Source organism: Lepidochelys kempii, chromosome 14 (assembly GCF_965140285.1).
Source record: "Lepidochelys kempii isolate rLepKem1 chromosome 14, rLepKem1.hap1, whole genome shotgun sequence".
NCBI classification, from domain to species: Eukaryota; Metazoa; Chordata; order Testudines; family Cheloniidae; genus Lepidochelys; species Lepidochelys kempii.
The window spans coordinates 47792968-47818855 of record NC_136393.1 but is presented as its reverse complement, the minus strand read 5'-3'; the positions used below and the strand labels follow the sequence as shown (position 1 = coordinate 47818855).

Genomic DNA, 25888 nt, shown 5'->3' with positions numbered 1-25888 from the left:
CATGACGTTATCACAAACGTTTATTTTCCCGAAGAAGTGACCCGTGCTTCGCATCCAGGACACACAGACGGGGTCTGCAACAAGGACAAGGTGCTGCAGCCTGTAAAGGGTTAACAGGTCACATGGCTAGTTGGGGCAGCATATTAGAGGAAGCTGGGTTAAAGGGGAACGAAGTGGGGGTGGAAGTGGAGGTTCCCTGGGAATGGGGGCAGGGAAACAGGAGGGGAATTGTGAAGGGAGGTTTTGAGACTTAGCATTCTGGGGGGAAGGGGCTCCAAGCTGGGAGGGTTGGTCCCTACCTGCTCCCAGGCCCGTTCCAGCCCTCCGGGTCCCGTTCTTGCCCTCCACCTCCCAGGAGCATGCCAGTTATTCAGACTCACAATATTTCCATTGAGGGGGCACTAGCTCCCTGGCTTTGCCACCCCTGGGGGAAGGTGCGTGTCCTCTTTATTCCTGGGGGGGGCTGGAGTGGGGAAAACCTCTAGCAGTTATGGCCCAGTGCGTCACTGGGGTTGCTTTTCTTTAGTGGACAATAAAACCATTGACTTCGAAGGTGCAGATGTACGTCAGCTGGGGTCTCGGTCCCTTGGACTCCAGTATGGCGGATTCACACTCTGGCCCCAGATATGCAGCAATCTGATATTACATTTATAAGTAAACATACTTTCAGGGACTGAAGACTCTTTACTTCCCACATCAATCCTGCCACGGTCTATAGCAGGAAAGCTGCTTTCTGGCAGAGCCATTTTGATTCCGTGCTGCAGATTTCAAAATCAATCCTAGTCTTTCCTAACTGTCCACAGCTGTTCACTTCAGCCTGACTTAATCTTGGGACCCTGTAGGATGAAGAAGAAAGTCACTGTCAGTTCGTTTCGATTGATTAACGAGCCTGTAGCAGCTCTTCCTTGTGTTACGTCAGATTGTGGTTTCTTCTTTCATCTCTGTATTTTCCCCACACAGCCCCGTTGTAGGAAATGGGTTGGTCCATTGCGGGTCCTGGAGAACCTTTGTCCGTGTTACCAAACCATAAGCAACACAATTGACCCCATTACGGGTGTAGCTTGGGTGTTCAGGCCACAAAAGCCGAGCCATCACCCATGCTTCTGGTCTGGCTCTCGCTCCCGCTAGAGGCAGCATGACAGATATTAGGAGTTTCTGCTAGTGGCTTTAAGCTGCTCTAGCTGCATCCTTTAGCTCCCACAGGAGTGATTTGTGCCTTTTAGGCACATAGGCCACGAGTTCAATACCTGCACCCCACCCAGGAATGTTGCATTGCCGAACCAATTAAAATACATGCCTCGTGGATGCTAGCAGATCAAGACCCTTTACTTATACAGCCAGGAAAACACCCTCAGCACAGGGTTAGCCCCAAATACATTCTAGCCCTGCTTGCATCCTGCCTGCTACCTTTTATTTCTTCCCAGCTCACCTGTCCTATCGATGTCAGCAGCTACAGAGCTAAATAACCACTATAGGGCTGTCAAATCTTAGGAACAAAAAGGTGAAGTCCAGGGATTTCCCGATACACACCCCAAACTCCTCCATATATTTCAGTGGTCAGGTACTTAAGTGACTGACTCTCTTTTGCTAGTCCTTTGCCACCCCCATGCCTTGGATTTCCAGTTCAACCTGGATGCAAACACACAACAAAGACGACAACTAGCCCCCCTCCCAATTTAAAATGCAGTTTGCAGCTTGGTAAAGATACCGGGAGAGTGCATAATCTTGCTCAAAGTCCTAAACTGGACAGTTTCCACAAAGCATCACTGGTGCAAGGCTTAAGTAAGCCACGGTTTGAGGAGTGGGCATCTAAAGCAGTCTTAGATTATCACGACAGCTGAGTCAACAGTGAAATCCGTTCCAGTGCCGTACATTGTGTCTCTCAACTGCTACGAGTCCCAGAGGAGCTGGTGTGGGACACTCTGCATGGGCTGAACCAGCAAATTACATGGCAAGGCATTTTCTAAACATGAAATAGTAAAACTCGGGAGACACTCACAGTTCTTCACGGACAGGGGCACCGTCCGCCCACGTCCACTTCCTCTGTGAAGAGTTGAATGTTAATCCAATCCAAACACTTTGACCAGCTGGTATGAGAGGCTGCAGGTAAGCCTGCAACAGAAGCGTCTGGCTGAAGGTATTGTTCTAGAAGTCTTTTATTTCTGCCCCGGTGCTAGCAGCACATGGTATTAGACAGACCCCGAGATGCTGCAGTGCAGAAAAATCTAACGGCAATAAACCAGCACAACACGCTGTGCTGGAGAAAGTTGCTCGACTTCTCTGGGCCTCAGTTTCCCCTTTGTAAAATTGGGATCATGAGCCTTTGCTAGACGGTCTGGTCTATTTGGATTGTACACTCTTTGGCTCAAGGACCATGTCTCCCGATGGGCACAGCCAGCTCTCCACAGAATGAGGCCCCCATCCTAATTGGGCCCCACCAGTTGTGCTACCTTAATGGAAATAAACGATGAGGATGACATTATTATTCATAATAGATCTAGAATCAAAGCTCTCTGAGCTGCTGACCTGTCAACAAAATATCTGTAACTCACTGCTCGGGTTTGAACCACATTCTTACCCATTACCTTTTCATGGAGATGCTGGCAGGTACTTAGATAAGTATTGTTATTTGTGCTCTGGTAGAATTTAGGAACACAGGAATGGCCAGATGGGATCAGACGCAGGGTCCATCTAGCCCAGTGCCCTGTCTCCCACCGTGGCCGGCACTGGCTGCTTCATAGGAAGGCATAAGAGCCCCGCAATAGCAGACATAGGATGATCTCACTCCACGCTGGTTCCCATCCTGATCTCTAGTAGATAGATTCTAGATCTCTAACAGATCAATGGCTTAAGCCCTGCAGCGGGAGGTTTACTATCCTGTACAAAGCTCTTCCAGCATTAACTGATGTCTCTGGATATTCATTATCCACATTAGCTTCCAATCTCTTTTTAACTTTTATTTTTGAGCCCCAATCAATTACCTGGGCCCCATTGTGCTAGGTCATGCAGTGGTTCTCGAACCGTGGGTCAGGCAGGATCCCAAAATGGGTTGCAACCCCATTTTAATGACTTGCTGTGGCCCGAGGGCTTCAGCCTGGGGCAGCGGTGCTCGGGCTCCGGCTCTCCCTATCTGGCCGGGGCAGGGGGACTTGGGCTCCAACTCCATCCCCACTCCCCCGCCCAGGGTCATGTAGTAATTTTTGTTGTCAGAAGGGGGTCGTGATGCAATGAAGTTTGAGAACCGCTGTATAGAGACACGTAACAAAGAGAACAGAGACATGACGAACGGTTCTCTCTGTGCCCCTGACATAAAACGTACGTTACCATCTGTTCCTGGTCCTGGATCACCAACATTTGAGATCCCTTCCTTGAACAGTCATCACAACTCTTGTTCCAGGTCTCAGTCTCGTTAGACAGCCAGTAGCACTTGTCCTTGTGCAGCACCCACTCCCTGGGGCAGAGTTTGCACCTGGAGCCACCTGCGGGGGGGCAGTGGGAAGAGGCGGAGGTCATTAATGCTTCTGAAGTTTCTGAACTCTGGGGAATTCTTTCCCTCCAGGGGAAGGGGATGAGTGGAGTGGGAGGAGGTGGAGTAGGGGCGGGGCCTCACGGGAAGTTGTGGAGCAGGGGCGGGAACAGGTGGAGTGGGGGCGGGGCCTCAGGGCGGAGCGTGGGGTGGCATAGCCACCCGGAAAAATTAAAATCAGCACCCGTGGTTACAGTTTAAAGTGAGCAATAGCGGACCCTGGGGGGGTCCCTCGGGCCGTCCGGTTGAGAGGCAGGGTCTTCATCCCCAGTGCCCGGGCTGTCCGCTCCGCTCCAGTCTCTACTCCAGCAGATAAGTGTTTGTGGGTTCCCAAGCCAGGCTCAGGTAGCGTCTCTCCCTGAGGCCCCTTTGCACCAGTTCCCTGCCCAGCCGCTGCTGCTCCCCCATGAGCCCCCCACAGGCCTGCACCCAGCTGTGATGTCCGGCCGTCCCAGCTTGTTCCATATGTGGCTCTGCCCACAGTTCCTGGGGCTTCTCTCCTGCTGCCACGTGGCTCCCCCTTTTCAAACAGAACCTGGCCACTTCCTGGGTCAGAACCTTTCCCCTTACCCGGGCAGGGGTAGGAGCAGTGCAATTTGGGGGATGTTATATAGTCCCTGCTTGGCCAAGAGGAAGGGGCTATACAGAGGTGAGGGGGCTGATGGGAGTTGTAATATCCTGCTTTGCAGCTCCATCACACTGCCTTCCCCTGGTAGCTGGCGTTGACTCTTTCATGGACCAGGAGTCCTTGTGGCACCTTAGAGACTAACCAATTTATTTGAGCATCAGCTTTTGCAGGCTACAGCTCACTGCCTCGGATGCACGGAATGGAACATGTAGTATGAAGACATATATATATACCGAGAACCTGAAAAGGTGGACGTAGCCATCCCAAGTGTAAGAGGCTAATTAATTAAGGTGAGTATCCAGTTCTTAATCTTTCCCTGTTTGCTGTAGAGGATGTTGATCAGGTGGTTTCGCAGTTTCTTTGGGAGCCTGTGGCACAAACTCTCAGCATAGCCTGTGTGATACGTAGAGAGACCTGTTGCCATAACAGGCACAAAACCTGCAGCCTCCTCTCCACTGCTAGGGTGATCAACACCCCCACAACACCCCTTTCAAGATCCACGAGTCCGGCACAGGCCTGTCGCCACATGTGGTTTGTCTCATCCGGTGCCCTACACACTGCATTCAAAAGAATGGGGGAAACCACACAATCGCTACGCTCTTGAATGAACTCACGCAGGAAAGTGATAAAAGACAAAAACACCACATCACCTGTCGGCGAACGCTTTTCACCGAGCGACTGCTCTATATCTGCCCTCTCTGTCCTTGTCCTCAAAGGAAACCAGCAGGACACCTTCAAAAGACGAGCCTGGGAGCTTAAAGTCAAAACCCGGCTGAACACTAAAACCCCTGGTCTTCGTAAAGAGACTGGATTTATGGTTTATTACAAGAAGATGAAACTCTTTTTTGTCCTACGACTGCAGAGGTGTTAACCAACCACTTCGCCTTGAACGGTCTCTTACAAGATGTGTTTACTTGTGCTCAACAATCTGTTCTGCCTGGCATTTAGCTGTGACGCTCTGGGGATGTCTACGCTGCGATAAAACACCCACGGCTGACCTGTGCCAGCTGACTCAAGCCCAGATGTCTACACCGTAATTTTATAGCCCCAAAGCCTGAGCCGCATGAGATCAAGTCAGCTAACATGGGCCAGCCCCAGGTGTTTTATTGCACTGTCGACATGCTCTCAAGAGTACCTTTCCTAGCCCCGAGGAAGAGCTCTGTGTAGCCCAAAAGCTTGTCTCTTTCACCAACAGAAGTTGGTCCAATAACAGATATCACCTCCCCTACCCTGTCTCGCCAGCCACCAGACAGAGGCGCATAGTTTACATTGAACCATTGAGTTGTACCAACACAGTGGATGTAGATGGGAGGGAGAAATCCTATAGACAGGTCCCCCCCACAGCACAGTGGTGAATGGGTCAGACAGCAGTCCCTTAGATGCAGGTGTGACACGTGCCACAATGAACTGAGGTTACCTGCTGAGCTTATCTGGGCCGGATCACACAGACTCTGCTTCAGACGAAAAAACAAGTCCTCCAGGCTGGCGTTGCATTCTCTTCCACTTCCGGTTCCCTGAGTGACACCGTCGCTCTTCGAGGCCGGTCCTTCCTCCACTTTATTAGAGAAGCCCTGAAAAACTTCAGCACAGCATCCGTGGGAAGGATTGTTACTGCTTATTGCTTAGGAGAGACAGAGCGTGGGGTTGTGACAGATCAGTGACTCTGGCCTGGTCTACAGATAGACTTACACTGAACTAACTAAAGGGTTAGGATATAGTGTGGCTATAGTGATGCTGGTATAAAGGTAAATTATAGGGAGCTGAAAGAAAAGAGGATTGGAGAGAAAGCAAGCTGGTTGAAAAATGAAAAAAAAAAAACATCAAAGTTAGATTTGTTCTTCAGGTTTCCAAATGAAATATTTTTTTCATGGTTTGAATGTTTTCCATGAAAACGTTTGTTTTCAAATTTTTATTTTCCTCCCTTTTTTTTTTTCATTTTTTCTCCTTCCCCCTTTTGCCTTTCCCCCCATTTTGCCACTGAATACAACAGAACAAATGCTGGCCACGGTTTTCTCATTTTTCTGTTTGCCACCCTGTAAGTTTTCAAAAGTTGCAAAGTGAAAAGCAACGAAAAACGGAAAGAAAAAAAAACAACCCAACCCCCAAACCCTCAACAACGCAGGGCATTATCTGAGAGTGATTAGAAAAGGAAAAGGAGAAAGAGAAAAAAAAGGTTAAAGAGGAAAGATGGAAAAAACCAGGATAAAAATGATAAATGAAAAAGGTCAGAAAAAATAATCTGAAAAATTTCATGAAAAAAATCAGCAAATGGATAAATGAAAAAGAATAAAAAAGGGGAGAGAGAAAAAAAACCCCGAACAACCCACAAATGGGGAGAAAAAGGCTATTTTTTGTTTTGCTTTCAATTTCATCAAAAAGTTTTTAAAAACAGCGGGGAAATTGGGTTTTAAAAAGTCCTTTTTATATTAAAAATGTTTTGATCTGCTCTGGAGAAAGCCTCCTTCATTATGGCAGATGATGTGAGATTAATGCGCCAAGCCCACAGCTGCGTCTGGTCCATGTAACACTTTTCCCTGCCTGTTGGGGATGAGGACATATCACACAGTTCACCTGGCAGACAGACTGGATTTACAGCTGAACAAGAAAACGCATTATTTGTGTTACAGTAGCACTCAGAGTGATATTGGCCTTCTGCTGTGCTATGCAATGCAGACACACCCTCTGCCTTGAACACCTGACAGTACACAGACCAGACAGACAGAGGATAGGAGGGGAAGGGAGGCAGAAAGAGGGGAAATGAGATGCTAGAGATCACACAATAGAGGGGAAACTGAGGCATGGGGAGGGTCAGCATTTAATTGAACCGTGTTAACCCCAGAAAGGGAGAAGGGTCGAACTTAACTAGTGACTCAGCTGGAAAGCTGGGGTCAGAAGGGCTCTCTATGGAGCAAAGAGTCACCAGGCAGGGGCCCTGGTACACTGCTCTGTAACAGAGCAGGCACCATTGGAAGTTAGCCCAGGAAGGGCTGAGGGTACCGCGATAGGCTCTGTTAGACTGACTGAGCCCCGAGACGGGGTGCCAGACCGAGACGTTACAGAGGGCACCGTGAGAAGCCACCACAGGTAATGTGAAACAGAGTGCAGGGGCAAACACGCCCGGCCGGCCCGGGTGCTCACGAGAGGTGAGTGGCCCCGTCACATCGGGCCGGAGCATTATCAGCCTGCCTTCCATGTCCAAATCTAACTTCCTCTCCCTCATAATGTTGGGGTGCCCTTATCCTATAGGTTAACCTATTAACGCCATTTAACTCATTATCCTATACGTCCCCTGTTTCTCAAGCGAGTTTGTGGTTAGACATCTGCCCCATGACTCTATCCTAAAATGTCCCAGCCCAGTATCACTTCAATGTTGCGTGAGGTTCCAACTCCTACTATTGTGGAAGCTGTTCCTAGTTCCCCGTTCATCTATGCCAAGGGCCACAGACCACTTCTACTCAACTATACTTATGCTAACTTACTTAAGCTCATGTCTGACAGGACACTGGCCTGTAGCTTCCTTGCGTTACTGCTGGATATAAGAAACGGCTAAGCGAGCTCTCTGGGCGACAGCCACTGCATCACACACATGGCACGCGCTCATTGTCCCCACAAAAAAATCCTCTGTTAAAATAACGTTAGGGGCTTTGATCTTACAAGCAGACGTGTCTTTACTCAAACGAGTAGCCCCGTTGACTTCAACATGGTGCATTTTGCCTGCAGGAGACTCACACAGCTGAATAAATGGCCTGGAGCGACTTACCCCAAGCACTCAGCACGGCTACCATCACCAGCAGGATGATGACCCCGGCGCACCCGACCTTCAGAACGACCCCATGCCAGCGTGGGCACTGAGGGGATTCTAGAACATTCCCTGTTTGATTAAATGTGAGGAAATTGGGTGGTTACCTGGTTACTTTGTCTTCTGAGAGCTCGCACAACGATGACACACCTGGCTAACGAGGTGCTTACATAGCCCCCGTTGGTTGCAGTTTCAATTACCCCATGTACTATCAGTTACTCTGTTTAACATCCTATAGTGTCTTTATTACTACCCCATCCCCAACCTGCTTCTTTCTCATCCACCTATTATGCCTTGTCCATTATGTCTTGTCAATCCCTCCCATTTTACAGATGAAGAAACTGAGGCAGAGAGAGATGAAGGGTAAAAGTTTTTGCAGGAGCCTAAATGACTTTGGAGTCCAAGTCCTGTTGACTTTCAAAGTGACTTAGGAGCTTAAGCCTTATTGGTAGACAGTGGGACTTGGCTCCTGAGTCACTTTGAAAATGGGATTTATTGGCATTTTCAAAAACTTTACTGTTTAAGTACCTAGCACAGGTTGTACAGGGAGTGCGTGGGAGAACACAGGTCTCTTCTCACGTCGCACTCCAGTGTCTTAGGCACCAGGCCAGTGTTCCTTCCCCAAATTACATCAAGCCGACCAACCCAATGGTCAGGTTTTTCACACCCAAAGAGCAAACCATGCACCCTCAGTCTAAATCGCTTCTATCTGAGATGCAGGAAAACAACACAGAACAAACAAACAGAGACTGTCTATGAGAGAGAAACAACAAACCTATAAGTAGCCTGCGAATAAACCGGGTGAAATTTTCAATAGTTCCTAAGAGAGAGAGGCATCTACATCGAATTAAAAATCAACGAGATTTTGGTCTCTAAGGGCAAAATTTTTAAAGGTATTTACGAGCATAGTGGGATATACAAAAGCAACCAGGTGCTTTTAAGACCCATTGAAATTAACGGGTGGTAGGAATCTAGGTGCTTTTGAAAATTCACCTACTCAAATAGTTTTAAAAATCCAGCCCTATGCCCCTTAAGTACCTTTGTTACCCTGTATCTTTCCCAAAAGAAAGTATAAAACATATTGTTACAAGAGTCTACTGCTACTCCAAATGTCTCTTCGCACTCACCAGCTATTAGAAAACTGGGATCCCAGCTAAAATCCTCCCAATTTTGGCAGCAAACTAGGCAATCAATCCCCACTTACTGTGAGCTTTAGATGAAGGTGACAGCCTGGCCCCAGGAAGGTTTAAATCAGCATACACTATCTCCCCAGCCATGGCATGTACCGGAGGAGGCAAAAACACCCACCCGATAGTGTTGTGCAAAGACAACTGTCTAGCTATGTATGAACTAAGCCAGCCGACACACCCAACATCAGGAAGTAGCGTCATTCGGGGTGGCCACTGAATTTCTTTCCTATTGCTGCTCTGTGGTCTTCCCTCATAAATTAAGGTTGCTGGCTGAACATTCTCAGCCCAGGTGAACCTTAAATGCTACAGACCCGGAGGAACTTGGGCGACTGGAGTTACGATAAACACACTGACGCGTTGGCCTGTCGCGCTCCATGCTGCGTTGGCAGAAGCAGCTCTGAATGGTCCAGAGGCAAGAAATGGATGTGGTGATAAAGTTTCCAGTGGAAATTGGCGCCAGCGGGGCGGGCGGCCATCTTGAATCTAGAAATGGCCACCTACCCTTTTCCCCCACAGATTTGGGAGCATCAGATTCTTGCATTGGTGTGTAGAGATGGAATAGCTTTGGTGAAGTCTCCTTTCCCGGTCTCTATGGCAATGCCCCCTGCTGCATTGTGAGGGTGGTGACTTTAACTTGGGATGCAAATTTCTGGTCGTAACAGCCAGAAAGTTAAATAATCAGGTTCCCAAGACCTCCCCAATGGGTAACAGATCCACAGCGTCCCATCTGTGTATCTTAATGGCCCCGTCACTATAGTATCTGAGCCCCTCATACTCATTTTATGCCCCTCTGAAACAGGGCAGTACTATGAGCCCTATTTCAAAGCGGGGAACTTGAGGCACAGAGACACCAAATGAGTTACCATAGCGGAGAAAGGACTTGCACACTGGTTGTCCACATTCTAGGCTCATGCGCTAACCACTGGGGACCACCTTTCCTCAGAACAGCTTGTCAACCTCCTGATTGATTATTGACCAGTTGGTTGCAAAAACAGACGAACAAAAAACAGAAGCTGAATTTTTCATCCATTGCAGCAAACCCAGCCTCCTCCTCTGAACAGCAAATCAGCTACCAGCCGGATATCTGTGGTTTTGACCTTTTCTGGTAAGGAGATAGAAAACAGCAATGTTTTTTACACTGTTTTTCCTACAAAATGCTAAAACAGAGCTAAATAATCTTGGTAGGGGAATCGGCAAAATCAGATGAGATTGTTACCCCTTTTAGCCCCAGTGGTTACCCAATATTCAAGGCCTTGCAGGTTGTTTTGGTTAAGAGAGACTGATGACGAGCAAGGGATGTCTTTGATTCAATCCTCTGTATTTACATAGCCTGTTCATGATATCCTGTTTTCCCAGAACCCAGCAAGAATCAAACAACAGGAGGAAGTTTCTTTATGCACAGTTCCAAGCCTCTTTCTGGCCCTCACTCTGCCCAAAAAGCTCTCTCACTTTGCTTGCTTTCAGGGACACATTTCCAGTCCTGATCTTGCTGTCTGCTTGGCTGCTGCTGCATGTTCCTACTCCCAGACACATCTCTCAATCGGCCAACGCTCACCAAAACCCATCCACACAAGCAACTCAGTTTCTGAGAGGCCTTGCATATGGCCTGTGTTTTGGATGGTGGCTCCTATTGTTTCAGCTATCTCACTCCAAGAAGAAGCTTAATTGCTTCTTACATTTATTCTGATTGAAGGGCAGCTATTGTCCCCACCAATTTCAATGAGGTTTCACCCAAACTCCATCAAAACAATATCCAATGGCTGGAAGTTGAAACTGTACAAATTCAGACTGAAAATAAGGTATACAATTTTAACAGTGGTTCAATTTACCAAAGGGCAGTTGTGGATTCCCATCACTGGAGATTTTTAAATAAGACTGGATGTTTTTCTAAAATGCTCTAGTCAAACAGGAATTATTTTGGGAAAGTCCTACAGCCTGAGAGATGCAGGACATCAGACTAGATGATTCTGGTCACCCACTCTGGCCCGATAATCTAGGAATCTATAACATTTTAGATACTCAGTGTTGCCAGCTCATGAATTAATTGTGCAATATTTGGAGTGTTTCTTAAAACCCCAACTCCTGGAGTCATGTTATTCCTCAAGAATCTCAACTCTCATTTGAAAAAAGAAAGTAATTTTCTGGCCCTTATGGTTGGAGAGAAAAGCTTGAAGATGAGACCCCTAAATGCCAGAAGGCAAATAAACAGACCTATGCATTATTGTTTTTTTAAGTCTCCTCCTCTCGGTGCCTGCTAGTTCCCGCAGAAGTTATGGGCTTGATGCGGGAACGCTGCTGGTGCGCTCGGACCTGTCATGCTGGCCAGCAGCGTCGCATTGTTTCCTCGTGCTCACGTCTGTCTGTCTGTATCCATCGATTGTCTCTTTTCTTATACTCTTTGAGGCAGGGACCATCTTTTGATCTGTGTCTGTACGGCGCCTAACACAACTGGTCCTCCTCCACAACCGGGGGTATGTCTATACAGCAAACAAAAAAACAGTGCCAGTGAGTGGCAGAGCCCAGATCCCCTGACTCGGGCTTGCGCTACCGGCTAAAAATAACGGAGCAGACCTTCGGGCTCAGGACGGAATCTGGGCTCTGAGACCCCAGGTTGTTACAGCCTGAGCCCAAACATCCACACTGCTATTCTTAGCCCCGGGACTTGAGCACCGTGAAGCCGGGCTCTGAGACTCACATCCATGGGTCTTTTTTTGCAGTGTAGAAAATACTCCGGGGCTTCTAGGTTCTCCTGTAATACACCTAATGTAATACACCTAGTGTCCAACAGAACGGGGTGTGATCCATGACTGGGGCTTCTAGAGGCTTCCATAATAGACCCAATAATGTGCCATTGTGTGGTGGGGGCCCTGGTCCATGCCTAGGGCTCCTAGGTGCTATGGGACAATAGATAATAATATCTGGGGCACAGGCGCCGACTGTGTGATTTTCCGGGGGGATGCTCAACCCCTGCTCCGCCCCAGGCCATGCCCCCCACTCCACCCCCTCCCTGCTTCTTCCTGCCCCGCCCCACCTTTCCTGCCCTGTTCCGCCCCCTCCACCGAGCACTTCCTGCAAGCCATGGAACAGCTGACCACCAGCAGGCGCTGACCTGCAGGGCTGCCGCTGGGTGTAGAGCACCCAGTATTTCTCTCCATGGGTGCTCCAGCCCCGGAGCACCCACGGATTCGGTGCCTATGATCCAGGAGGTCAGACTTGATGGTCATAAAGGTCCCCTCTGGCCTTGAAATCTATGAAGCTATTAAATCATTCTCTGAAACACCCCAGGACAGCAGCAGACTGTGCCAGATCCAGGAGGCCCTCCTATCCCAGGAGCATTCAATTCATTCACAGACGCATCTTAATGCCTAAGGCTCAGACACCTCTGTGCCTCACCGACAAAGCTCGATCCATTCTTCTAGGAAGCCAAAGCTCTTTCTGGTCCTGATCGTCAAGGCGCTCCGTGGCCTGGGCCCAGGATCTCCGAATGGGTCTACACCTCTGGGGTGAAAACCATGGGGGATAACTTTGGTCTTCTGGGCCGACTGGACTCTAAAATAAGGGGAAAGCTCACCCGTGCAGGAGACAGAACTCTCTCCAGACTGCCGTGAATTTTCCCAGGAACAAAGGACCTTCCCAAACCGCCCCACCTTCTGCTCCAAGGGCAAGGAGCGCCTCTTTGAGTGGCCTTCTCTAATTTAAATACATGACTCCGGTGCACCCAATTTTCCCCCTGGGGACAAGGTGAGAGAACAAACAAGTGTGATGGATGTTAGTCATGTTGCTTAATGCACGACTGGAAGATGCTCAAATGCTATGATGATGAGCATGGTATAAGAACCTATATGGAATAGAACAGCATTTCTAGTCCCACGTATTGCTGAAACCCCTGGTCGTCTCCCCTCCTTCCCCCAGATGCATGTGCACTGGCAGATTTTGCTTTAAGCCAGAGCGATTTATTTTTAGAGCAGCCCCGAATTCTCCGGCTTCAGGCTTATTTATCTAATGGAAAAATCTGCACCACAGAAGCCGCGAGGTGATGAAATGCTGCCTTGACCAGCGACTGGCTTCATTCTTTCTTTTCCTGTGTGATCTCAAGCCACTGCTGTTCTGCCTGCTTGCAAAAACGTGTCAAAAAAGTGCTCTGGTTTCAGAAACACTTTGCAAAGTACCCCCTGCACTCTGCATACTCTTGATAAACAGAACCATTGTGGTATAGGCCAAGGATGTTGTTGTGGGAGAGAAATCTACATAGGGCCTCAGAATGGTACAGCGAGTGAGAAAAAGGGGTGGGAGGGCTTGATTGGAGGAGATGTGAGAGATAACTGGAGGAACCACGGGGATTATTAAGACCTAGAAACTAAAGGCCCAAGATTAGGGCCCCAGTTTCCGGAGTCATGTGATTAGAGCAGAATCTCAACCTTCATTTAAAAAAAAGAGTAGATCTATACCTCTCATGGCTGGGAAGAAAAGCTTGAAAAGGTGACCTGAGTGATGTGTGCAAGAGCTTGAGATAATTGCTCTGAGAGGAACTGCCCCAGGTGTAACGAACACTGGAATGTCTGCCTGAACCTGCAGAGAGCCTGAGCCAAGTGTGCTGAAAGGGGGGGATCTGCAACGAGTTTAACACTGCCTTAGTCTGCAAAAGAGCCTCTGCTAATTGCTGCGAATGGGGGAAGTGACTCCAGTGTAACCAATGCAGGGATACCTGCCTGAGTTTGCAAAGAGCCTGAGTCAATCGCTTTCAAGGAAGAACTGCCCTGGTGTAACCGACGCTAGTGAAATATACAGGTGCTATGGAGACAGATTGCAGGCTTTGGCTATTTTTCACCTGTGCCTTTTCACTGATGAGGCTGAACTTACGTTTATTTTTTTATGCGCCTTATAATCATCCTGCATCTGAAGGAGCTGAAATCTCCAGCCTCATTAATACATCCATAGGACTATATCACCTGGGCCAGATTCTCAGCCCTCTATATGGCTCCTTCATGCCACTGCAACAGCGCAAAGTGTCCGTCCATCAAGTTGCCCCTCCTGTGCAGCTGAGAATACGTTGGCATGGGGGAGCCAGTGGCTGGCAAGAGGAAGAATGGTCCAGTAATGAAGTTGTTAGTGTAGAACTTCAGGAATCTGCGTTCAATTCCCTGCTCTGACACATGCTTCCTGTGTAACCTTGGGTGAGTCACTTAGCCTCTCTCTCTCTCCATTCCCAATCTGTAAAATAGAGAAAACAGCATCGTCCTACATCACAGGGGTGTTGTGAAGAGAAATACAACAGAGATTGTGAGATACTCATAACAGTACCATAGGCAGAGCGGGCATAGATGTCTCTATTCCCCTTGGCACAGGGGGTGATATAGGGGCTGTGGAGATGTGGCCAGAGAGCTGATACATTCTGCGGCATTCTGGTGATCTCCAACTGACATAATGGCTTCTTAGATCCCATTCGCTGCCTGGTTTGAGCCAGAACATAAGAACGGCCATACTGGGTCAGACCAAAGATCCATCTAACCCAGTATCCTGTCTTCTGACAGTGGCTAATGCCAGGTGCTCCAAAGAAAATGAACAGACCAGGTAACCGTCAAGTGATCAATCCCCTATTGCTCATTCCCAGCTTCCAGCAAACAGAAGCTAGGGACACCATTCCTGCCCATCCTGGCTAATACCCATTGATGGACCTATCCTCCATGAATTTATCTAGTTCTTTTTTTAACCCTGTTATAGTCTTGGCTTTCACAACATCCTTTGGCAAGGAGTTCCACAGGTTGACTGTGCATTATATGAAGAAATACTGCCTTTTGTTTGTTTTAAACCTGCTGCCTATTCATTTCATTGGGTGACCCCCAGTTCCTGCACTGGAGAAATGCCCTGATTTCAGCCATGCCTGTAGCTGGCACAATGCAAACCACGTGGGAAGGCAGCCTCTGGGTCCGTAGAGTATGAAGGTGGCATGTTTGCAGAAGATCTTTAAAAAAATATTTCCCCAGATCTTTTATAAGAAGCGGGGGAAAGGTTTTTAGTTCCACCCCCTCTTTCTCTAGCTTTCTCCCCTTCTCTTTTTCCTCCTTTTTCAGAGGTAAAATGGTAAAAAGATAAAACAAGAGAGAGAAAGGGGAGGGAAAAAGCAGAAAAGCACCTATTTTTGTCAAATAACTGCAAACATTTTCGAAGAAATGAACATTTCCCACGAAGATTTGCAACTAGAAAAAAAGCCACTTTCTGTTCAAAAATGTTTCTGAATCACAAACAGGGGCACTGAATACGTCCGACACCAGAGCGCCACTCAGCTGGACCTGAGAATTGGGCAGCATGTTTCGACCCACAAATCTAAATTTCCTGTGTGGTTTCACAATCCCAAGAAGCTGCCAGGACTTCTTGTAAAGGCTGGTCAGTTTCACTCTTGTGTGCGCACTTAGTTCTTATTTCAATCTGTTTGCTCGAAGATGCAGCTCCGCTGAGTTTGGGGAAGATGGAGGACGACGAAGGTTACACGGTACTGAACCTCCGGCCGAAGAGGGGAAACTCAGCCAGTCCGTCTCCAGATGGACGCCAAGGTATTGACGTAGAATGTCTTCAGTTTGAGACATACCGCCATTGAGATCTGGATTTTTATGCCAGAGATTTCAAGGAGGGAACGAGTAGAAAGCATTTTCCCTGGATATGAGAGCTGTCCGGTCTAGTGAGTAGGAGAACTGGGTTCTAATCCTGGATCTGTGACCTTGGGCATCTCCGATGACTGTACAGAAATACTCTGTAGTAGAAGGAGGCCCCATCTGAAAAAACTGTTACTTGAATCTGGACTCTGGCATTGCTGGTGCTCGATGTGCAGTTATTATTCTGGTATTGAAGAAATCCTCTTCTCAGGTCAGAGTTAGGTTTGCAGATTTCCAGTATTTCCCACTGAAATAATTTTGCAAGCTAATTTTTTCAAACTCAATTTAAATGACAGTCTTACCGACCTGCCGCTGGAGCTGACAAGAGCATTTGTTATTGTTGTTATTATTTCATCTTTGTTTTTCAATAGCGCCTAGAGACCCCATCCATGATCGGGACCCTTTTGTGCCAGGTGCTGTACAGACATATAACCAGAAACAAGTCCCTCCCCTAAAATATTTACAGCCTAAAGAGAGGATAGTGGACAATGAGACTTGAGATTCTCCTCAGTTCCAATCCCATGCTCATCACCACAGTGTCGGAGATTGAGTGAAGTTGCTTGGGCTGATGCCAGGAATCTGTGGCCCGGCAAGGAATTAAACCCCGATCACCACTGTCATCTGGCAACACGCCGGTTGGCTCCAGGGAGAATTTTGGAACTAAGATTCAGGGCTGACAACATCTACTCCTGCTCTAGCATCTTTCCTATTCAAAGCACTTTGCTGGAGTTAACTAATTAGCTATGATGTTTCGCTAAATCTTTCATTTTCCAGAGTCTCCTACGAGTGCCCGTTGTTACAAAATCGCCCTAGGAGCTTTGGGGGCCTGTTGTATCATACAGACGCTAGTGATTGCACTGGGCGCTTGGGGTAAGTGTCCAGGATCCCAACTAATCTTTTAACTCTATCGAATCCAATCTGTTTTAGGTAGATTTCTAGAGTCTCTCACCCTAGCTAAGCACCAATATAACTAGGCTTGGCAGATTTCATTTCTTTTTTTTTTTTTTTTTTGGTATAACTTCAACAAATAATATCAATGTTTATTTTTAAACACTTTTTTTTCTATTTTTATCAAGTCAAACTTTCAAAATTACGGGTTTTAAGCTTTTTTGTGTTTGTATCTATTTCAATTTTCATGGGTGTGGGAGATTATGGGGAAGTAGGACAACAGTGGGCAGACAATAACTATTTACTGACAGCGGATGTTGAGAGTCTAACAGTTAAAGCTTTATAATTAGTCTACAAAAGAGCCTCTGCCAATTGCTCTGAGCGGGGGAAGGGCCTCGAGTATAGCTGATGCAGGGATAACTGTCTGAGTCTGCAAAGAGCCTGAACCAACAGTTCTGAGAGCCATAATGTAACTGATGCAGTGACCTAGTGAAATAAACGGCTTCTATGGAAACAGACTGTGAGCTTTGGCTATTTTTCACCTGTGCCTTTTCACTGATGAGTCTGGAGTTACGTTTGGAACCAATGTACTGAACTAGTATAAGCCCCGAATGTGGATGTAGTTATACCAATATAAAAGTGTTTACATTGCTGTGAATTAACTAGTATAAACACTCGAGTGTCAGTATAATTGTGTGCACAATAGGGGCCGCATTGGGTTAAAGAGAGTTAATCAAAAACAAGATAAGCAACTCTTAAGCCTTTTGCACTAATTTAAAAACTGATTAAGTTAAACTGGTGCAAGTCTGTGTGTCAGCCAAGCCAGAGTCACTCCTCCATCACTGATCTATCACAACCCTGTGCTCTCAGTGTTCCCATCCCTGACTGTTTGTTACAGCATGTTGTTACAAAGTTTGTCAGGGCCCCTGTCCGAAAGGAAACCCCGCAGAAAGCGATGGTGTCACTCAGGGAACCGGAAGTGGAAGAGAATGCAACGCCGGCCTGGAGAACTTGTTTTTTCGTCTGAAGCAGAGTCTGTGCAATCCGGCCCAGATAAGCTCAGCAGGTAACCTCAGTTCACTGTGGCCCACTTCAAACCTGCATCGCAAAGGGCATGCTGCCTGGCCCACTCACCGCTGTGCTGTGCTGTGTGAGCCATGGGTATAGGAATACTCCCCCCCAACTACATTCACATTGATGGCATAACTCACTGGTTGGGTGTGAGCTATGGGTGTCTCTCTCTAGTGGCTGTTCCACATAAAGGATAGGAGTCTACAACTGCTACTAGCTGAGGGAGCTGCTTCTTTAGTCCAAGTGAGTGTGCTTTTAGCGTTCAATTTCTGTTGAGGACTGATATGGCGGGGTGTCACGCTGGACTATTCAACGAATCCCTCCCATTCAGCAGCACCAGGCACTAAAGACTTGTTCTGTTTCCTCTGCTGCAATGCACTGTGTCTTTAATGTTTTCTCGGCAGTGGTTTACTGACAAATAACCTGATTTCAGCTCAGGGAATTGGGAGGGTGGTGGGTTAGCCAGGAGGGGAGAGCAGGCCAGCCCACAGGAAAGGCTGCAGGGTCTAGCTCTGGGAGATTTGTCTGACTCTGCAGTTGACTGGAGCGAAAGAATCGCTCAGTGTTCAGAAACTTCAGAAGCATTAATTACCTCTGCCTCTTCCCACTGCCCCCCCGCAGGTGGCTCCGGGTGCAAACTCTGCCCCAGGGAGTGGGTGCTGCACAGGGACAAGTGCTACTGGCTGTCTAAAGAGACTAAGGCCTGGAGCAAGAGCCGGGATGACTGTTCAAGGAAGGGATCTCAAATGCTGGTGCTCCACGACCGGGAACAGATGGTAACGTACGTTTTATGTCAGGGGCACAGAGAGAACCGTTCGTCATGTCTCTGTTCTCTTTGTTACGTGTCTCTACACAGCGGTTCTCAAACTTCATTGCATCACGACCCCCTTCTGACAACAAAAATTACTACATGACCCCGGGCGGGGGAGTGGGGATGGAGTTGGAGCCCAAGTCCCCCTGCCCCGGCCAGACAGGGAGAGTCGGAGAGAGTCGGAGCCCGAGCACCGCTGCCCCAGGCTGAAGCCCTCGGGCCACAGCAAGTCATTAAAATGGGGTCGCAACCCATTTTGGGATCCTGCCTGACCCACGGTTCGAGAACCACTGCATGACCTAGCACAATGGGGCCCAGGTAATTGATTGGGGCTCAAAAATAAAAGTTAAAAAGAGATTGGAAGCTAATGTGGATAATGAATATCTAGAGACATCAGTTAATGCTGGAAGAGCTTTGTACAGGATAGTAAACCTCCCGCTGCAGGGCTTAAGCCATTGATCTGTTAGAGATCTAGAATCTGTCTACTAGAGATCAGGATGGGAACCAGTGTGGGGTGAGATCATCCTATGTCTGCTATTGCGGGGCTCTTATGCCTTCCTATGAAGCAGCCAGTGCCGGCCACGGTGGGAGACAGGGCACTGGGCTACATGGACCCTGTGTCTGATCCCATCTGGCCATTCCTGTGTTCCTAAATTCTACCAGAGCACAAATAACAATACTTATCTAAGTACCTGCCAGCATCTCCATGAAAAGGTAATGGGTAATAATGTGGTTCAAACCCGAGCAGTGAGTTACAGATATTTTGTTGACAGGTCAGCAGCTCAGAGAGCTTTGATTCTAGATCTATTATGAATAATAATGTCGTCATCATCATCATCATCGTTTATTTCCATTAAGGTAGCACAACTGGTGGGGCCCAATTAGGATGGGGGCCTCATTCTGTGGAGAGCTGGCTGTGCCCATCGGGAGACATGGTCCTTGAGCCAAAGAGTGTACAATCCAAATAGACCAGACCGTCTAGCAAAGGCTCATGATCCCAATTTTACAAAGGGGAAACTGAGGCCCAGAGAAGTCGAGCAACTTTCTCCAGCACAGCGTGTTGTGCCAGTTTATTGCCGTTAGATTTTTCTGCACTGCAGCATCTCGGGGTCTGTCTAATACCATGTGCTGCTAGCACCGGGGCAGAAATAAAAGACTTCTAGAACAATACCTTCAGCCAGACGCTTCTGTTGCAGGCTTACCTGCAGCCTCTCATACCAGCTGGTCAAAGTGTTTGGATTGGATTAACATTCAACTCTTCACAGAGGAAGTGGATGTGGGTGGACGGTGCCCCTGTCCGTGAAGAACTGTGAGTGTCTCCCGAGTTTTACTATTTCATGTTTAGAAAATGCCTTGCCATGTAATTTGCCGGTTCAGCCCATGCAGAGTGTCCCACACCAGCTCCTCTGGGACTTGAAGCAGTTGAGAGACACAATGTACGGCACTGGAACGGATTTCACGGTTGACTCAGCTGTCGTGATAATCTAAGACTGCTTTAGATGCCCACTCCTCAAATCGCGGCTTACTTAAGCCTTGCACCGGTAATGCTTTGTGGAAACTGTCCAGTTTAGGACTTTGAGCAAGATTATGCACTCTCCCGGTATCTTTACCAAGCTGCAAACTGCATTTTAAATGGTGGGTGGGCGCTAGTTATCTTTCTGTGTATTTGCCTCCAGGTTGACCTGGAAATCCAAGGCATGGAGGTGGGGGGAGGCAAAGGACAAGCAAAAGAGGGTCAATCACTTAAGTGCCTGACCACTGAAATATACTTGTCCTAGACAAAAGCCTGTCTGTGCATTTCATGCTTCTCAACTGCCTAGGGTTGCCAACTCTCCTGGACGCCATTGATGCAAAGGGGGACGCTGTTGCGGCAAAATGGCATCCGGTCGAGTTGGGAACCCTACAACTGCCCCATGTGCCCTGAGAATGTGAAACAGTCACCCGGGACTGGAGGCTCTGACCTTCGGTACACTACTGGCAGAGGGTGTGTTTAAACTACTTGCGCGAGTTGCAGGTTGCTAGGGCGGGTGGGCTGAGGGGCTCCACTTCCAAGAAGGGGTGGCAGACTGAGCGTGGGGGTGTCCAGGAAATGTGCCAGCAAGGCCAAGGGAGATAACAGACCTGCAGCCTGCTGCATAGGCGCTGACTTCCCCTCTTTCCCCTGGGCGCTCAACGCCCCCCATCCCCGTCCCCAGCCCCACTCCACCCCTTCCATGAGGCCCTACCCCTGCCTCACCAGCATCTCTGCCCTTTCCCTCATGCAACCAATGGCACAGTTGCATTCAAATTAGCTGTAGAATAATCATGGTGATTGGCCATCGTCACCTCTGAGATCACAACGGCCTAGCACTCTTGGCATGACACCGCTACATGCCTTGCTGTCCCAGGGTGTAATTTGTCCTAATGGCTGAGAACTGAAAAATTGGACCGTAGCCATGAACAAACGACAGCGAGGGTTGGACTGGGTGACTTTCTGACCAGAAAGAGCTCTGAGCCATGCACGTAGCTGTCTCCATCACTGCACAGTGACGCTATAGCCATCCAGGCTTCAGTGTGAAGACAGACCATCCTGGAGCCTTACGATAGAGATTGTGAGTGATAATGCGAGGGTAAAATTCAAGTCAGAACAAAAAGAGGCAAAAGGAAAAGAAAAATACAAAGCAAAACATTTCAACCTTAGCAAAATACCAAGAATCTCAACGAAATCGATACAGTCCCACGGGACATTTCAATTCCGTCAGCATTTTCCAATGGGAAAACGTCCCCTTGGAAAAAATTTGGCCTGCCCCTCATAATAAGCCGTATCGCAGATACACTAGTAAAGCATGTCTAAGCGGGCAACATCCTTATTTGTGAATTAACACAGGCCTTACGACGACAGCATTCCTTTGGGCTTCTTTGCCTAGTAATACGGTGACCAGACGTCCCGAGAAAATCGGGACGGTCCTGATTTTTAGTTCTTTGTCCCGCGTCCCGACCGATGCACGGTCGGGACACCATTTGTCCCGACATCAAGGCTCTTGCTGCTCTTTATTTTTTTTGGCGCTTCGGCAACTCCGCTCTGGGGGTTTTTTTGCTTCCCCCATGTGTCTCGGTATTTTGTCCGTTTCATCTGGTCACCCTACATAGTAACTAGAACTGAAGGACTCAAAAACATAGCAGTAATTTACTGATTTAAGCTAAATTCCAGGAAGGCCTTCTTAGCAGGGCCGTCCTTACCCATACGCAAAGTACGCAGCTGGGTCGGGCACCAGGAAATTTGGTGCAGCTGAGTGCTACTCCAGGGCCTGCCCTGCCTCTTCCCGCCCCTGCTCTGCCCCAGCCCCGCCCCTGAGGACTGCAGCAAGGGTCAGGCCTGCACTCACTTGCGGGAAGTGCAGCGACCTGGCTCCAGCCACGCCGCTGGTGAGTGCTGGGGGGAGGTTCCCCCGTTCCCCAAGGTAGCCCTGCCCGCCCCCCACGGAGGCCTGGGGCCCCACACCCCTCCCCCATGGAGGGGGGCTGCATAGGGCCTCAGAATAGCTAGGGACAGCCCTGCTTCTTAGTCCTCAATAAAAGAGTCCCCAGGCAGACTTGCAGCAAGGTGTGAATGACAACTAATATCCTTATTTCCGTTCCAGTTCCTGTGTAGACAGGCCCTGGGTTGTTAAACTGAAGCGGTCAGGGCTCAAGTAGCAGGGCTGTACCTTCGCTTTCAGGACCAGATTGTGTCTCTTCGGCACAGAGCTACACTGGGTGTACTACAGAGCTGAGTCCCCCGGGGGTGCATCAAGATGGGCATAATCGGGTCGTGTTGCTTAAGGTTTGGTAACATGGACATGGGCTCTCCAGAACCCCATCTGACCAACCCATTTCCCAAAATGGGTCTGTGGGGGAAAATACAGAGATGAAAGAAGAAATCACAACCTGACACCCCCCGAGGAAGAGCTGCTACAGGCTCGTTCATCCACCTAAACAAACTGACTGTGACTTTCTGCTTCATTTCACAGGGTCCCAGGATTAAGTCAGGCTGAAGCGAACAGCTGTGGACAGTTAGGAAAGACTAAGATTGAGTCTGAAATCTGCAGCAGTGAATTAAAATGGCTCTGCCAGAAAGCAGCTTTCCTGCTATAGACTGCGGCACGACTGAGCGGGAAAGTAAAAGGCCTTCAGTCTCTGAAACATCTACAGTATTTTCAGCTTTACTTATAAATATAATGTCGGATTGCTGCACATCTGGGGCCAGAGCCCAGGCTGGTGTGAATCAGCCACAGCTCCACCGGAGACAAGGGGGCCAGACCCCCAGCTGACGTGCATCTGTGCCTTTGCCCACTAAAAAAAAAGAAAAGCAAATCCACCCACTGGGCCCTAATTGCCAGAGATTTTCCCCACTCCAGCCCCCCGGGAATAAAGAGGACACGCACCTTCCCCCAGGGGTGGCAAAGCCGGGGAGCTAATGCCCCCGCAAGGGAAATATTGCAACCTTGCACAATTGGCGCACAACTTGGGGGGCTGGAGGGTAAGAGTGGGACCAAGAAGGCTGGAACGGGCCTGGGAGCAGATAGGGACCAACCCTCCCAGCTTGGAGCCCCTTCCCCCCAAAATACTAAGTCTCAGAACCTCCCTTCACAATTCCTTCCTATCTCCCTGCCCCCATTCCCAGGGAACCTCCACTTCCACCCCCACTTTGTTCCCCTTTAACCCAGCTTCCTCTAATATGCTGCCCCAACTAGCCATGTGACCAGTTAACCCTTTACAGGCAGCAACGCCTTTCCCTTGTTGCAGACCCCATCTGTGTGTCCTGGCTGGATGCATTGAACGTTCACTTCTATGGGAAAATAAACTTTTGTAAAAACATTATGTTGCTGTCCAGATTTTTATTTATTTACTGCTAATATTGTGAAGTGGGATAGAGGCCCTGAGACCAGGGCCTCATTGTGCTGGGCGCTGCCCAGACACACAGCGAGAGACAGACCCTGCCCCAGCTGAGATCAGGGCCTCATTGTGCCGGGCGCTGCCCAGACACACAGCGAGAGATAATCCCTGCCCCGTAGAGTTTACAGTTCAAGATTCGGACAGTGTAAACAGCTACACACATGCTTATCACTAAGTGTGTGCTTAACTGTTTGCAAGATCACAATCCCAATAATAAAATGGCTCGATAATTAAAATGAGTAATAAAATGCCAGATTCAATAAGCCAAAGGTGAAAGTGGGGTGCAGTGGGAACCCCGCTGATATCCCAAAAACCATCTTAACACTTTTGTAAAAGAAGTTCAACCCTCGCCACCGTAGAATGTCTGAGAACGAACAATGAAGGGACTCCACCAATAAGCCACATAATCATTCGCTGCTCACGATCACAGCCTCTGAATTGCAGAACAATCCCAACTTTAACATTCTCCCCTAACATTTCAGTGCTGCCCACTTGCCTGATTTTATCATGCACCTCAAGATAGCTGGTGTTTTTCTGAAAAGCCCCAGCTCCTGGAATCATGTGAGCAGCTCAGGTTTTTTATTTTAATAAACAGTAAGTTTTTACCTTTCACAGTTATGGAGAAAGACTTAAAAACCTGACCCCTAGAGGCTCAGAAATCAGAAAAAGAACCCATGATTTAGTTTGTTTGGTTCCCCACCCCCAGCAAAAAATTTCTCAAGATTTTTTTTTTTACAATAACCTTGTCATTTTGCGGGGCCTGACTCGTTATTTTTAAAAGCATGGGGTTGGCATTAACAAAATTTGCAAACATAGACACAAAGATCACAGTTACAAATGACTAGGAGATGATGTAGTCCCAATCTTCATTTAGGGGGCAATTGCCAAAATCTCCCTATCATTTGTCCTTTGAGTGGCTGTGTATATTTTAGAGGGTAGTGGTAGCTGAAGGTGGGGTAAGTGAGATGGGGAAACAGCACAGAAGGAGGATTATATGGCAGTGAAAATTAGCTGGATCTGTTGACAGGTTTCTGAGCTTCGGGGATCTCAACTGGGGTAGAAATTCCTTTTGTAAGAACAGGCCGGAGGTAACAGGTGGAGCGGATCTGCCACCAGCTGACTGTGCGGCCTCTGAATGTAAACTCTTTTGGGCAGGGACTCCCTCTCGCTCTGTGTCTGTGCGGCGCCCAGCACAAAACCCTGGATCTCAGCTAGGGCAGAGTCTGTGTGTGTACTTCTTGTCCTATGTTTGGTGGTCATGGAGAACAATGGATTTCCATTATGTTATCGTTATCGGATTACCATTAGCAGGACATTAACTCTCCCGCTGCAGAGTTTAAGCCATCAGTCTCTCTCTGAGAGATCTAGAATCTATTATAAATCAGGATGAAAACTCACGTGGGTTATTCCCCTGTGGCAGCTGGTACTGGCCACTGTCAGAGACAGGGAGACTGGAGGGACCTCAGTTCTGATCCAATCTGGCAATTCCTATGTTCCTAAATTCTAGCAGAGGGTACAAAGAACAATAATTATCTAGGCAGCCATCATAAGTCTCCTTAATAAGCTAATACACAAGTTCCAACCCCAGTGATATTTTGCTTAACGGTCAGCATCTTAGAGTGCTAAGTTTCTATTAGCAATAATGCCCTAATAACACTGTATGCATGCAGGGGTTTGGACTAGATGACCTCTCGAGGTCCCTTCCAGTCCTACGATTCTATGTATATTATGGCAGCACAGCAAATGGGTCAAATTAGGCTGGGGAACCCATTCTGTTGGAAGCCGGCTGCGCATACAGTGAGATGCAGTCCTTGAGCCAAAGAATGTACAATCTAAAGAGACAAGGTGCTCAAAAGGAGGCTCATTTTGTAAGTGAAGGGACTTTAACCATCTCCTCTCTTCGGAGCTGAAGAGCATGATGTGTGTGATCAGGGCATGGTTTAGGGGTCTCCTGCCTAGTGGCCCCAGTTCTGGTGGGGTTGGGGCACCTGGGCCGTCCCACTCCACCAGGTTCTGACCCAGGGCTCTGAGAGACCGGTTTGGCTGTGCACCCATCTCTGTCTGGCTTCAGCCTTCAGCCAGCTTCCGTGGATCTATTCCTACCTTAGTCCGTACCCTACCTAGCCACTGCCTGCATCTGAGGGAGGTGTCACCTTCAGAGCTTCTAGTCACTGGATGTAGTCGGCTCAATGCGGACTCAGCAGCGGTTCTTCCCTGGAGCTCCCAGGGAATGTCCTCCTCCCTGGCTTGCCAGCCTCAGACTGAGCTCCCTGGCTGGCTTTTAAACCTCACCTCCAACCCAAGCATGCTCGGCAAGGATATAGGGGTGGGGCCTCCTTAGTCCATAGCTGTTCATTGACCCCCTCCTGTCCAGTGAGGGGTTATACAGCCTTTTCTATCACAATAATACA

General features: G+C 48.4%; 2 protein-coding genes across 2 annotated transcripts; one reads left to right on the top strand and one right to left on the bottom strand.

Annotated features, from left to right (window-relative positions):
• Positions 1-2: 2 nt before the first annotated feature.
• Positions 3-24974, bottom strand: LOC140898348 (killer cell lectin-like receptor subfamily B member 1B allele B). Its single transcript, XM_078848617.1, has 8 exons — positions 24876-24974; positions 12715-14354; positions 9158-11620; positions 7915-8025; positions 5572-5775; positions 3325-3479; positions 2000-2112; positions 3-836 (listed from the first exon to the last, which is right to left on the bottom strand). The coding sequence occupies exons 3-8, from the start codon at positions 9342-9344 to the stop codon at positions 713-715; spliced, it is 894 nt and encodes a 297-aa protein (XP_078704743.1). The 5' UTR covers positions 9345-11620; positions 12715-14354; positions 24876-24974; the 3' UTR covers positions 3-712.
• Positions 15600-22953, top strand: LOC140898361 (killer cell lectin-like receptor subfamily F member 1). The gene is made up of 7 exons (XM_073312076.1): positions 15600-15694; positions 16165-16206; positions 16568-16663; positions 17580-17747; positions 18374-18528; positions 19760-19872; positions 22553-22953. The coding sequence occupies exons 1-7, from the start codon at positions 15610-15612 to the stop codon at positions 22674-22676; spliced, it is 783 nt and encodes a 260-aa protein (XP_073168177.1). The 5' UTR covers positions 15600-15609; the 3' UTR covers positions 22677-22953.
• Positions 24975-25888: the final 914 nt, after the last annotated feature.